At 47.4% G+C, this 13,932-nt stretch overlaps 1 protein-coding gene across 1 annotated transcript in view; it reads left to right on the forward strand.

Annotated features, from left to right (window-relative positions):
* Positions 1-3,311: 3,311 nt before the first annotated feature.
* Positions 3,312-13,932, forward strand: part of BZW1 (basic leucine zipper and W2 domains 1) — a 21,195-nt gene continuing 10,574 nt past the window's right edge. Inside the window, exons 1-2 of the mRNA XM_015408673.1 lie at positions 3,312-3,405; positions 7,453-7,526. Coding sequence (XP_015264159.1) covers positions 7,463-7,526 — 64 coding nt within the window. The 5' untranslated portion in view covers positions 3,312-3,405; positions 7,453-7,462. The remainder of the gene's footprint in view (positions 3,406-7,452; positions 7,527-13,932) is intronic.

Raw genomic sequence — 13,932 nt, forward strand, 5'->3', positions numbered from 1 at the left:
ATTGGCATAACTATAGGATCATGACCTGTATATACCAGAGTCCCACTTATCCAAGTCCCAGAAATAGATACAGAGTGGGAGATTCCAAACTGCGCAGGAATAGAACGAAATATAGGTTGGGGGGATAGGAGAGAGAGAGAGAGAGCAATGGGGTGACCCTCTCTTTATATACCCTAGATCTGACTAGAGGCACATGCTTCCTCTGTCACATAGTCCTCCAGGAAGTACTAAAAAAAATCCAGGTCCTGATGGGGCCAGAGAATAGGATTACTAGGTGGGTAATTGACATCATGTTTTTCTAAGTGACACCTCTGGAGTGGATGGCTTAAGACAAAGGAAAAGAAGAGACAGTCTTCCAGGTGCTTGGGCCAGTCCAGTCGTTACAGTCAACGACCCAATGATCTGCAGCTGTGTTATCTTGATGGGCGGTGGGTGTGCTTGGCAGCTCAGGTAATCTCGTCACAGCCAAGTTCTATTGTTTAACTTGAGGATGAGTACGTGCAGTAATGCTAGGAGAAGGTGAGGGGGGAGGAAGGCTACCTGCATGCTGGAGAAGAAGTCTTTCAATGGCGTTTGTGCAGAAATGTCCAGGCTGCCTCTGCAAAGCATGGTTTCTCTGGAAGTCTGGCTGCTGGCTCCATGTTGCTGCAATGTCAGGGAGGCTGGCATGCTGTCTACCTGGGTCTGCAGTGTCCTTGGAGATGCAGGGATGTGTGGCATCGGGTCTTCTATGGGTCCATGTCTGGTCTAACATGCTGCTTCAGTGCAAGGCTTCTCTTGGCTGGGCACATATCTTCTGTCCTGTAGGTTGGCTCTGTCTCGTGGTCACCATTCAGTCCATTTTCCCTGGCACACAGTTTGCACAGTTCAGCTATACAGTTAAAATCCATATAAAGCGGCAGCGGGCTAACAACCAGTGGTCTGTCTAGTACAATATCGTTTCACACACTGGCTCATCAATTGCACTGTGAGGCCAACAAACTCTTTGAAGTGAAGGAACACTACAATATATCTTTGTACTATGCACACCAGTACTTTAGGATGGACAGGAGGGCTAGTGAGGTGGACAGTTCAATTTCTTCTGTATCCTTCCTCTCGTCTGTTCTGCTGATGGTCTACCCAGATTGCTACTCCGGGGACTTCCTTTCATCCGGCTATTTCCTTCTTTTTCTGTTTCTCTGTCTAGACTCCACAAGGGCAAGAAGTGCTCTCAGTATCTCTCTCCATCCTAGCCTAGATAGTTAGAACGCTCTCTTCCTTTCTGAGCCTAGCATGGAGTTCCTTAACCATAAAGGACAGCTTTTACCAATAAAGAGTGAGCAGGTAATGAGTTTTTACAGTCTTCACTACCAGCATCAGCTGCCCTTACCAGGTTTACAGAGATCATAATGCAGAGCCAGTGAGGAGTTCTGGTTAAGAGTGCTGGACTACTACCTGGGAGACCCAGGTTCGAATCCCCACTTGTGCCATGGAAGCTCCCTGGGTGACCTTGGGCCAGTCATATAATCACCCAGTCTAACCTATCTCACAAGCTTGAGATATCCAGGAGATCCTAAGAATGTCTGGCAGCCAGAAGTTCTAGCTCTTTTAGCCTTATGCACCACTAGGTGGCGAGCTAGACTTGTTTTTAAGGCAGGAGACATTCAGAGGTGGTTTGCCATTGCCTGCCTCCGTGTCAGAGACCCTGGTATTCCTTGGAGGTCGCCCCTTCCAAATACTAGCCAGGGCTTGACCCTGCTTAGCTTCTGAGATCGGGCCAGCCTGGACTATCCAGATTAGGGCTTGTTGTGAGGTTAAAATGAAGGAGAGGAGAATGAGGTAAGCCACCTTGGGTTCCCATAGGGGAGAACCGCAGGGTATAAAGAAAGTAAATAAATAAATAAGTAGAATGGCTGCAGCCTTTCCAAGGTCTGCACTGTGGAAAGACTGTCTCTCAGCTTCAGCCATCCACTTCAGTTTGTCATCTGAGGATAATAAGGTTGGACGAAATTGTAAAATGCTTTCTCTTAGTTTCACGTATGGAAGACAGTGGGACAATAACACCGTATTCTACTGCAGGATTGGTGCGTAGCATTTGTTGTTACTGTGCACTTTGCAATAAATAGATGCAAAGCCTCAACCTCACCCCCTCACACACACATACACAGAATATTTCTCAGCTTCCCACCCCCCCATCTGCTATAATAATATTAATAAATTAATAATAGTTTATTGATCCTTTCCCAGTGCATGGAAGCATCTGCTTTGTGAACCCTAGGTTCAATCTCCAGCATCTCCAGGACCAGGCAATAGGGGATATGAAAGGCCTCCGCCCTGAGACCCTGGAGAGCTGCTGCCAGTCTGAGTAGACAATCCTGACCCTGATGGACCGGTGGTCTGATTCAGTATAATAAGACAAATGTGGACAATCACGACCTGGTGGTCTAGAAACAAACACTGAAAAAACAGGCGTGAGAGTCTGACCCACAAACCAAGATCGGCAACCAGACTTACAAAGCAAACATGCTACTTAGTTTCTGATGGATCCCAGGCGTCTGACGCAAAAGGGAGGGGACAATTTTGGAAATTCCACCATTGCTTTCTATGAGCAACTGGTATTGTTTGCAAACCAGCGAGAGAGAGAGGCCACCAGGTTCAACTGGCAGCACCTTAAAAAGACCAAACCACATTTATCTCTATAGAAACCTTCCAGGCGTCAGAACTCCCTCCATCAAACCCAGGAAATCCGGTCAGCGGACAAAAGAACGGCCAAACCCCGACTTCCTGACGCCTATGGGGAGCGAATCTTGCCGAGCTCCCCCCCCCGTCACCCCCATCCTGCCGTAATGGACTCAGCCACAAGCTATTCCTGGCATTGCCGTGAAAGCAGGGAACCGGCCGCTTCCATTGACCGGGGGGGTGTCACGTGCGCTTCGGAATGCGCCCCATCTCCCCGCCCACAACAGACGCATCCCGTTCACCGCATGACGTCGAAAAGGGCGGGGGGGAGATGAGTGGGGAAGGAAAAGAACGGCAGGAAGGGCGAGCTCATTTTCAACATGGGGGGGGGCGGAGAGAACGAAAGAGGAAGCCAAGCCCATTTCCTCACTCCACTCCCAAGAATACGAACGTCGAGGGGGGTCGTTTTGTACGCAAAAACACCCAGTTTCGTGTCAATTACATTCCCCCCCGTCTTTTCTTTCTCCGCGAGAGGACCGAGAATGGTTCCTCCCGCTCCCCCGCCCTCCCCGGGAGGCGCGCCCGAGTTCTCGCGCGGTTTCCGCTCCGGGGAGAGAGGGGGGCGGAGCCTAGACGCCTCCTCCTGCCTGAAACCGCCTCCTTTCTCTCCCCCTCCCCTCAGTCCTCCTCGCGCCTGCCTGTTAACGCTCGTGCTTCTTGGACGTTCCTTTCCTGCCTTGAAAGTCGGTGAGGTTCCCAAGGGCGGGCGAAGCAGGGGGCGGTTGCGGGGGGGGGGCTAGCCTCCAGGGGGGGCCGGGAGATCTCCCGGTATTACAACTGACCTCCAGGCGATGGAGATCAGCTCCCCTGGAGAAAAATGGCTGCTTTGGGGGGGTGGACTCCGCTGAGGTCCCTCCCCTCCCAAAACCCCACCCTCCTCAGGCTCCACCCCTGCGGTGGGGCTGTTGGGGGCTCCGCCTCCTCCCTTAGAAGGATAGCCCCCCCCAGATTTTCTTCAAAAAATGATTTAAAAAAATGATTTAAAAAACATTTTTTAAGATGCGCGCACTCTCTGGCCGCACTGAGGCCAGCTGCACACCAAACAGACCTTCCCCACATGTGGGGGGGGGGGGGAGGCGGAGGGTTGTTGTTTTTAACTCCACGGGCTGGAAGTCCTCGTACGAGGGGGTGGAGACTGCTGGGAGGGGAAGGAGGCGCGATTCTCCTTCTCCAGTGCAGGTTTTTATTATATAATAAGGCGGGTGAGGCTGGTTGGTGCGGTGGTGGATTTGGGGGGGGGGAGGTGGCCGGCCGCTCGGCCCCTCCCTGGCTGGAGGGAGGGAGGGAGTAAAAGGACATGCTGGGGAAATGGGATTAGGAGGCTCTTAGACGTGGGGGGGGGGGGGGCCGGGGACGAGCCCCCTGGGAACGGGCTTCCCCGCTGCGTCGTGGGCTGCGATCACACGCACGCCAAATAGTGCCCATTCCCTGCACTTTGCAGCTGGATCTTGCCGGTTCACGCAGTGAAATCCAGTTGGAAAGGGCATTGGAAGTGCATTATTTAGTTTGTGTGTGTGTGATCGCAGCTACGGATTCTCGGGACCTGAAATGACCCCCCCCCCATCCTTGAGTCAAAACGTGAGGCTTGTTAATTGTCGCAGAGGACATTGGCTTCCCACTCTGTTTTGGACCACGTAACTATTCCTTCGTGGCTGCCAGGAAAGAAAGCAAAAAACACCACCCAACCCGCTGGCTTAGACTAGGCCGTTGTGTTCTGCAGTCTGATCTTCGATGCTTTCAAGAACAGATCTGTGCATTTTGATACCTCCCCCCCCCCCATCTGAGATTGTGTTCCTCTTTCTCTACTCTCTAAAATGGAATAGTTAGTACTCCATAGGTTCCTTATTAGAGTCATTAAACTCCGATTAAGGTCTTTACTGTTATTGGCATGCAGTGAAGCAAGGTGGGGAGAAATGCACCCGTTTAACTATCCTGATTGTGAGTGGAAGAAATATTAAGGCGTAGCAAGCCTGTGCTAGCATGGCCCTAGTTTTTTTTTTTTTAACCACTGGTCACCCTTTCCGTAGAAAGGCTTTGGTGCTGCACCCAGCCTCCTTTTTTTGGCTTTCCCTAACTTAAATTTTCATCTTAAACTCACCTGCAATGGTTAGGTGTCTTTCTGAGCCCCGTATCTGCTATTCGCAGGTAGTGATACTTTTAAACAGTTGTAGATGTTGAGCTAATGACTTGATCCGGGTGCTTCCAAATCTATCATGATAAGAGACATGCTGTAGCAAGCATTCTCAGATTTTCATATCCCAGGGACCTCTGCTTTTGATCCTTCCCACCTAGCACTCACATTGTGCTGACCTGTGCATGCCCTGTAGAGGTTTCTGTCTTCAGGTATCCACAGAACACTACAGTGAGAATGGTCTCTGTTATACTTAAAAGACAGATTTTAAGTAAAATGTTAATATTGTTTACACAAGGCCTAGAGGGTAGCTGACTCTCTGGAGCTGTGGTGGTCACTCAGTGTTTTAGGAGTCACATGTAGCTCTTTGACATACCCCCTGTGGCACTGTTTCCCAATGTGGCACCTGCCACATGATTCAGGAAAGCGGGCAAGGCCCCTGCCTGGTGGGGCTTATACTTGGCAGGTAGTTCCCACCTTGCAACAGCTGCTGCTGGAGGAGTAGGCAAATTGCAAGCGTCCCTGAGGTGCAGGCATCATCCCAGGGTTGGAAGTCAGTGTGGCTCTTTTGGCTGGTGGTCATTGTGAGTGTTGGGTCTCTGTGAGCCACGGACATACCACTGCTCCACGGCCAAAATTCAAAAGGCTCATGCCTTGATTGGAAGGGATTTTAAGCAGGAGACAACCAGAAAATTCCTTATTGGTAAATAAGTACTAGGTAGAGGCTGATTGGACATGGGCAAGACAGGAAGGAATCTGGTAAGAGGTTCAGAGATGCTCTTAAAAGCAGAAAAAGGCCAGTGCCTCCAGTAGCATATTGAAAATCAATATTGGCTGTTGTTGTCAATGAGTGCAAAGTGGTGTTTCTATGGTGAAATCTTTGCATTGGGAAACAGTTCAGTTTTATATTTGAACGTAACTATGGTAACTGCTGCCTTGGAGGCACTCAGCCAATAAAAGTTCCTAGGTCTGAGCTGTTGGATCCCAGCAACTAATCAGGATTTTTTTTTCCTGGCTGGTAGATGACCTGGAAGCTAGGTGATTGTTGTGTGTGTGTGTGGGGGGGGGTAGTTCTGTGAGCTCCAAAACTTTGAAGGTGGGAAAGATAGTTCTGTCACTTTAGGTGGAGAATCCCTGCCCTCCCCCCAGAAAACCCAAGAGCTTTGTTTTCATGTGAGCTGTGAGGGGACCTCACCCTGTCCTTACAAAGCACTTCCATCCTTTGGGGTGCCCTTGGGATCATCAGAGTTCCACTTTGGTGTAGTGGTTAAGTGTGGCGGACTCTAATCTGGAGAACTGGGTTTGATTCTCCACTCGTCTACATGCAGCCAACTGGGTGGCCTTAGGTCAGTCACAAGTTCCCTCAGAGCTGTTCTCTCAAGAGCTCGAAATAGCTCTCTCAGCCGCACCTACCTCACAGGCAATGTTCCCTCTAAGCTGTGCAGTCTTGTGAGCAAAACGTCTGCTTTGTGAGCTACAGGCATCAAAGTTGTGAGTGAGCCATTTGGCTACTGAATAAATGAGTTTGCTCTGGAGCCCTCCTTCCTGAGCTAAGAAAAAAATCTTTGAGCTGGAGGCTAAAAAACTATGAGCTAGCTCACACTAACTCAGCTTAGAGGGAACATTGCTCACAGGGTGTCTGTTGTGGGGAGGGGAAGGGAAAGGAGACTGTAAGTAGCTCTGAGACTCCCAGTGAAGGGCAGGATATAAAAGCAACTCTTCTTCTTTGATGAACACTGTGCTATGGTAAGAACAAACCAGGAAATTGACATGTGAGGAAGGGTATGCCAACTGCAGCACATCCTTGGTCCCCAAACCATTGTTTGGAGATTGGCTGAACTCAAGACAGCGTGAAATTTGAATAGTGTGAAACACTTGGACACCTAGAAAAAGCCCTGGGTGAGCCCTCTGTGCAGCTGGCGGTGCCGTTGATGGGAAACTTGGGCTTAAATTCCAGAGAGATGTAAGGTAGTTGGAGAACCAGCTAGATGTTAAACTAGGGGAACATGGCAAAAAACCCTCACCTTTTAAATCCCACAACACAAGATACTTGTCAGCTTTGCTGTTTGGGTGTCTCTTAAGAGGGCAGGCACCCTAGCTGTAGCTCTTTCCTAATCAAGTTAAAATAACAAGATCTTCCAAATGTTTCCTCTCCCTGGGCCTGCATGGGATGTTTCACCCAAGGCCTCCCTGACTGAGTTCTCATTCTGTATGCAGTCATATGTTTACTCAATAAGAACATAAGAGAAGCCAGTGTTGGATCAGGCCAATGGCCCAGCCAGTCCAACACTCTGTCACACAGTGGCCAAAAATACCTGGTGCCATCAGGAGGTCCACCAGTGGGGCTAATAGTGCTCATCTAGGAAGATGAGCTGGTTTGCCTTCTGACTCGTGTGTTCCTAAAAGTCTGGCTACTTTACACTGATTTTTAGCTTGTTCTGTTACAATAGTACCACGGCAAAGCATTGTGATGTAGTTCTAAAAGTGCCTTTTTCTAAGCAGATGTTGCCAGTAGTTGGCCGAGGCTGAGGGTGTTTCCCCCCCCCTCCAATCTCTATAAGAGTTGCCTAACTGAAAGTCCTTGAATTTGTTTCTTTCCACAGGGTGTCTTTTATGAATAATCAAAAGCAGCAAAAGCCAACGCTATCAGGCCAGCGTTTTAAAACTAGGAAAAGAGGTAAGCATAGTAGTAGCGTGTCTGCTTATTTGAAAGGTTTTATTTTATCTCCTCCAAGTGAGTGTCTTAAAGTCTGTGGCGATTTGGATATGATGTTAGTGGATGTACACATCCTGTTAAACAGAAAAGGCTGCACTGATATTTCGCTGGAGAGAGGCACACAGGGTCTTATTTTTGCAGCAACAGTACTTCCCCCTAAAACATTATTTTTATCAGAGTTTGGAAATATTAAGCTTTTCTCCTGTCTCAACAAGAGGCTTTTACCCAATCCCATTCTTTGTCTTACGTGATGAATATTGTTTCACATATTGATCTGACACAAACGTGGGTTCACTAATTCTGTTCATTTTGATAAAAGTACCATGGGCCCCGGTCACACGGGCAGGAAAATGCAGTGGGGGAAGCGTGGCTGTTTGCCCCAGAGCAAAATAACGCGCGGCTGCACAATCAGACGTCCTGTAGAGGTCCCGTGGTTAGGGGGGAGGTGCCGATCACAGGACAATCCTGTGGCGTGGCAAAGAAGCGGCCTCTCTAGCAAAAGTCTCTGCGTGCTTAACCCCTTCCAGGGCTGCAGAGGAATGCAAACTGTCCTCGTCTGGTCCCTTCCAGGAGGAGCTTCAGCTCGGCAACCCTCCCGCCACGTCCCCCAAAGAGGAGGGGGCTGAAGTGTGCGCATGCGCCGTTGGGTGCTTGTGTGCATCCCGTGGAGACTTGGGAAAATCCCTTTTTGCGAGGGGACATGGGCGGGCGACGGATGCCACGACCTACCACCGGAAACACGATCAGGCGCCCGCCCTTGCCCCACGGTTTCCGGAAACTAGTACCTCGGAGGTACTGTTTTTTTACCCCGCATTTTCGGCGGGAAGCCTCGGGTAAGCCACGGGAGCTCTACGCTTCCCAGATGTGGCGCTGTGATCGCACCCAGAGAATCCGCCTATCTTCCGTCTCTGTAGCGTGGCTAATGCTCCATGTGACCGCAGCCATGGATAGCTTTATTTTAGAACATTTAAGAACATAAGAGAAGCCATTGGCCCATCTGGTCTGTGTCACACAGTGGCCAAAACCCAGGTGCCATCAGGAGGTCCACCAGTGGGGCCAGAACTCCAGAAGCCCTCCCCCTGTTGCCCTCCCCCAAGCACAAAGAAGACAGAGCATCACTGCCCCAGACAGTGTTCCATCTATACCTTGTGGCTAGTAGCCACTCATGGCCCTCTGCTCTGTATGTTTATCCAATCCTCTCTTGAAGCTGTCCATGCGTGTAGCTGCCACCACTTCCTGCAGCAGTGAGTTCCATCTGCTAATTACTCTTTGGGTGAAGAGGGCCTTACTTTTATCTGTCCTAAGCCTACTGCTCATTAATTTCATAGAGTGCCCACCAGTGTTACCTCTAAACTGAGTAAGTGTGAGCTATGTTAAGGGCCTATTACAGTTTCTCTTTTACTTCAGCAGAGGTCAGAATAAGTGCTGAGTTAAGCACAAAGATGTAATTTAAGCTTGTCAGGTCCAAAACTGAAACTTCACTCTTTAAAGGAATTTTTGAGTGCCGTTTCATTTGACTTGGCCCTTGAACTTCCTGCAGCTTCACAATAAATTATACAGACTCCTGCATTAGCCCATCATGACACAAAATAACTGGTTCATGGCGGTACCGATTCAGTTTCTAATATTCACAGCTACTTTTACTACGCAACATAACTTTAGACTTAATGTGGTAACGTGATGTTACGACTTAATGCGGTAACGAAATATCCACAGCAGCTTTTACTACACAACATAACTTTCAACTTAATTTGGTACCGTGAGAACTTTCTGGGTGAAGGTTGTAGAATCCAAGCAAAGGGGAGGTTAGGCAGAAATGGCAGTCAGAACTGAGAGCAAATCTAAAGTCGCCTTGCTCTTCACACCTGGCATACAGGCTAGGAGGCATACGTGGCACAATCCTGTGGAGCTGGTCGCCAGATCGCAAATGCTCATCACATTAAGTTAATTAAGACTTCCGCCAAAGGCTGAAACCTGTTCCTTAGAAACAAGTACCACTTGTTTCAGTGAAATTTACTTTCCAATTAACATAGAATTAGAGTGGTAAAATGGGAAATTCCTGCGGCAGACTCTGATGCAGCCACATGCATTTATGTATTGCATTTATGTCCCACTGTTCTTCCATCTTTGGTCCCAGAAGGCCTCCCTCCTAAGCCCTCTTATATACCTGCTTTGCTCGAGTAAGGTGGCTGGATTGTGTACCTGCAGCCAGACAGCAGGACACGTTGTCAAATGAAACTAGCAGAAGATTTAGACTTTGTTTGATCCTGTAAGAACGACACTCCTTTCTAGTGGGGTCAAGAGAGGTCAGGATGCAGTAAACAATGCACCTATTACAAATGTGTATGAATATTTACAAAAATTCTATCCCACCTTTCTGCCCTTACAAGGGCTGCCAAAGGCAGCTAACAATTTAAAACATACATAATAAAAATTACATTATAAAACTATAAGCATCAACCCCCCCTCCCAAACATACATCATTAAAACAACATTTTATAGCGTTAAAAAAGTAGAGTTAAAATACATACAAAACAGTTAAAATAAATTTCCTGCATTGTGCAGGGGGGTTGGACTAGATGACCCTGGAGGTACCTTCCAACTCTATGATTCTATGCAGAACATAAAAACACTGGTTAGGAAGGAGGGATCACTGCCAAAGGAAGCAAAGGTCTTCACCTGCTGGTGGAAGTCAGCAACAGAAGGGGGCAGATGAGTCTCTCTGAGGAGAGCTGTGAGGTGGCATCAGGTCCAGCCGTTGACAGTTTGCGCACTCTCTAGTAGCAGGTATATTTTCATAATTTTATACAGACTATGCTGCAAACGATGCATTGCATTTTAAAACCGCAAAATCCACCTCTGATAAGAAAATATTATATTACCATCAATGTGTGTGGGGGGGTGAGGGCCCATGAGGGTAGGAAGAACATCTGTTTAACATCTATTATGCAATGCCTACCGGGGGGATGTTTGGTTTGTGGTTTGTCCTCTCTGAGATTCCAGAATGGATGCCAAATAGTCTGAGCACTTTACTGTGTGAGTGGGTTTTAAACTTTATATTGTTTTTAAATCTTTATAGTATTTGATGTTTTATAAGCAAGTTTCTTGCCATGTAAGCCGCCCTGAGCCCTACGGGAGAGGGCGGGGTACAAATTCAATAAATAAATAAATATCTCAGTTTTCCCCAGCATTATTTTTCCCCCTATGGCTTCAAGACTCCCAGAAATCTTACATCTCTGCGTCTTAGACTCTCGTTCTTTAGCTAAATACTCTTGCCGTACTAGATTGCTTTTGTGTCAAGAGTGGTGCAACCTGTCGGCTTTTCCAGCAGAGGTCATGGGGCTCTCTCCTCCACCGGTTTCCCTCAGCTTAACAGCTGCCGTGTAAGGCAATAACGATAGAGATAAGTGGTCTGACGCTAGGAAGCTGGTTAGTCAGAAGGCTTATGGTGGATAACGTCATACTTTAGAATGCAAACATGAAGGTTGTGTGTGTGTGTGTTTTCCTTTAAAGATAAGTAGAATATCTTGGCAGGCTTTCTCACGAGTATTTAAGAGAACCAAGGATATGTGGGAGTTCCAAAATGTTAAGATGTAGATGCTTGGAACTACCAAGTGAAGGTTTGCTTAGTGTGGTTACTGTCAGAATCCCTGCTTAAAAATTGAGAAGAGCACCAGTCTTTAGGGGAGGCCGAATGTTTAAATATGCATTCGTGAAAGTAATTAGAGGACCACAGCTGCCAAATTGAGGAGATAATAAGACAACGGAGCTGTGTAACGTGCTGTCACAACATTAAAGCATCTTCATAACCGTATCTATTTTCATTCAAACAAAGCTCTAAGTATTTTAAGTGTAGAATCTACAAAATACAAAAGTCTTCATCAGAGAAGGACCAATGATAAGTGTATAAAACATTAATTACCCGGAAATGTTGTTGAGATTGTTTTTGGACCTTCATTGTCTTATTACCTCCTCCTAAGCATGCATTCGTGACATCAGCAGCTTAACGGGTGGATAGAATCTTGGCTGATACTGAGAACTTCTTTTTTGTGAACTTTGCTGTGTGGGAGCAGCATACGTCCATGCCAGAAATAAAGTGGCCCCTAAATGGTGGTGCGCTTGGGGAAGTTTCTGCCAACCGCTTTGCCAGGAACCACAAAATTTTAAAAAGACTCGGCTGTAATAACTTCACATGGTGCCAGGCGATACACACCCACTGTCCTTCTGGCTGTTCTGTACATAATATTGTTCCTTTGCCTCCAGCACTCACGAAACAGCAGCTGTTGAACTAGCAGGTTCTTTAACTTAGCCGTGTGTTGGGCACCCTTACATAACCGTGATTGCTTGGATGCTGCTTTGTGCTGTTGGAAACTTGATAGTGGTAAAAGGCACAGGGGACGAGAGTCAGAAATGCTGTGGCTGTGAAAGAGGGGCTGGGAGCTCCATCCACTGAAGGTGTGCCGGTCCCCAACCCCCGAAGGCTTGCTGCTTTATTCATTTAGGTATTTATCCCCTGCTCCACCCCCCAGTGGGGCTTGTAGTGGCTTACGTCACTCTCCCCTCCATTTTATCCTCACAATGGCAGTCCTGTGAGGTAGGTTAGACTAGGGGTGTCAAACATGCGTCCCAAGGGCCGCATCAGGCCCCCGGAGGGCTTCCATCAGGCCCGCAGTGGAACTGGCCATCTCCTGCTTCCAGTTCTGCTGCTGGTGCTGCATCATAGCTTGCTTCGCCAGACTCTCTTAATCACTCAGCCATTTCATGTTTTAACCGGGGTCCCAGATTCAGAACTCCGAGCATGAGATTTCTGTGGTGAATGTCAATAAATCCAAAGTAGGTTTGCAGCTTACAGATACACATCTGAACAGCATACTCAGGATTGTAACAGTACAGACATTTTGATGCAATAATTCAGAGCAAGAGGTGTCAGTTATCAGTTACTGTTAAATAAACAAAATATTGCAAGAGTGCTAATGTTTTAAGCATGTTTTTATTTTAAGTAAAAATAACCCATTTGTGTCCTGTATAAAGTTTATATCTCTGCTACCTGGCATTACATTTTATGACACACATGGCCCAGCCTAACAAAGTCTCATTTGTGTCAGATCCGGCCCTCATAACAAATGAGTTCGACACCCCTGGGTTAGACTGACAGGAACTCATCCAAGGTCTCCTGGCCAGTTTCCGTTGCAGTGCAAAGAGTCTCTCAGGTCTAGGCTGATGCTCTTACCACTGCAGCACACTGGCTCTCAGTTGTCCACCGTTTATAACCAGACAGCTTATGCGCCCAACTTTGTACTCCTGTTTCTGATCATCTCACTCTCAGATGATGCTTCCAAGAACAAAGATTCCCTTCTCTAACCCGTGTGGCAGCTTAACAGCTGTACTAGTTTCTGAGCGTGAATTAAGTAGTTGTGTGGTATTGTGGCATGGTCTTCAAATGTCAGAACGTCCTTTTAAATACAGTTGTTTGGGTCTTACACTCTGTGGTTGGGAGGAGCTCATAGATGGTTCCCACCGTCCCCTGGCAGCTCCAGAAAAGCTGCCCCCGGGGAATAGGGAGGCTGTGGCACCACCCTCTGAAGAGAAGGCCTGATCACTTACGTCATGACGTCATCAACTTGAGGCATAACATTCCCTGAGCTCTGCAGTTTCCAGCTACTGTCACTAGTGTTTTAACTTGCAGTTTCTCGTGTACCCAACAAGATATTCTCTTGATTCTTTCACTGCAGTATTCCAGACACTTCACACTAGCTTACAGTGTTACTGAGTTCAGTTTCCCTTGCATATTTGAGTGCATGTTTCGTATAATTTACAAGCATATCAGAGGGGAAAGTGGTGAGTGTCTGTTGTATGATGGTATTGTCAATTCTCACTCTATTTCAGATTTTTTGGGGGTAGATCAGTGGGTTTTGCTTCAGTTTGCCACAACAAATCCAGAAGGGAACTGGGGGGGTTCTGCACATCCCCTTCTTCTGCTCAGTATTAAAGCCAGCCTTATAGACTAGAATTTTCAAAGGACACTTAAAAGCACACTGCTTGCATCAAAGATGACAGAACAATGAATGTGGTTCATCACACGGCTGTCATCCCCACTTTGCATGTGAGCATAAATTGTCAAATAATAGTAATACTAAGAGTTTAATAACTTCTGGTTTTCAGTATTACTACTTTTTATTTAACATTGACACAGCATGAGATAGTAATATGCACAAACTCATACTTTGGTAAGACGTCTTCACATACAGTAAACTTCAATCATAATCTCCAGTTACCAAAAAAGAACAGCTACACAGGATATTGGGTGCCATCAGGAGGTCCAGCAGTCTGTCACACAGTGGCCAAAAACACCAGGTGCCATCAGGAG

Source organism: Gekko japonicus, unplaced genomic scaffold, assembly GCF_001447785.1.
Source record: "Gekko japonicus isolate JY-2015 unplaced genomic scaffold, Gekko_japonicus_V1.1 scaffold2090, whole genome shotgun sequence".
Taxonomy (NCBI): domain Eukaryota; kingdom Metazoa; phylum Chordata; class Lepidosauria; order Squamata; family Gekkonidae; genus Gekko; species Gekko japonicus.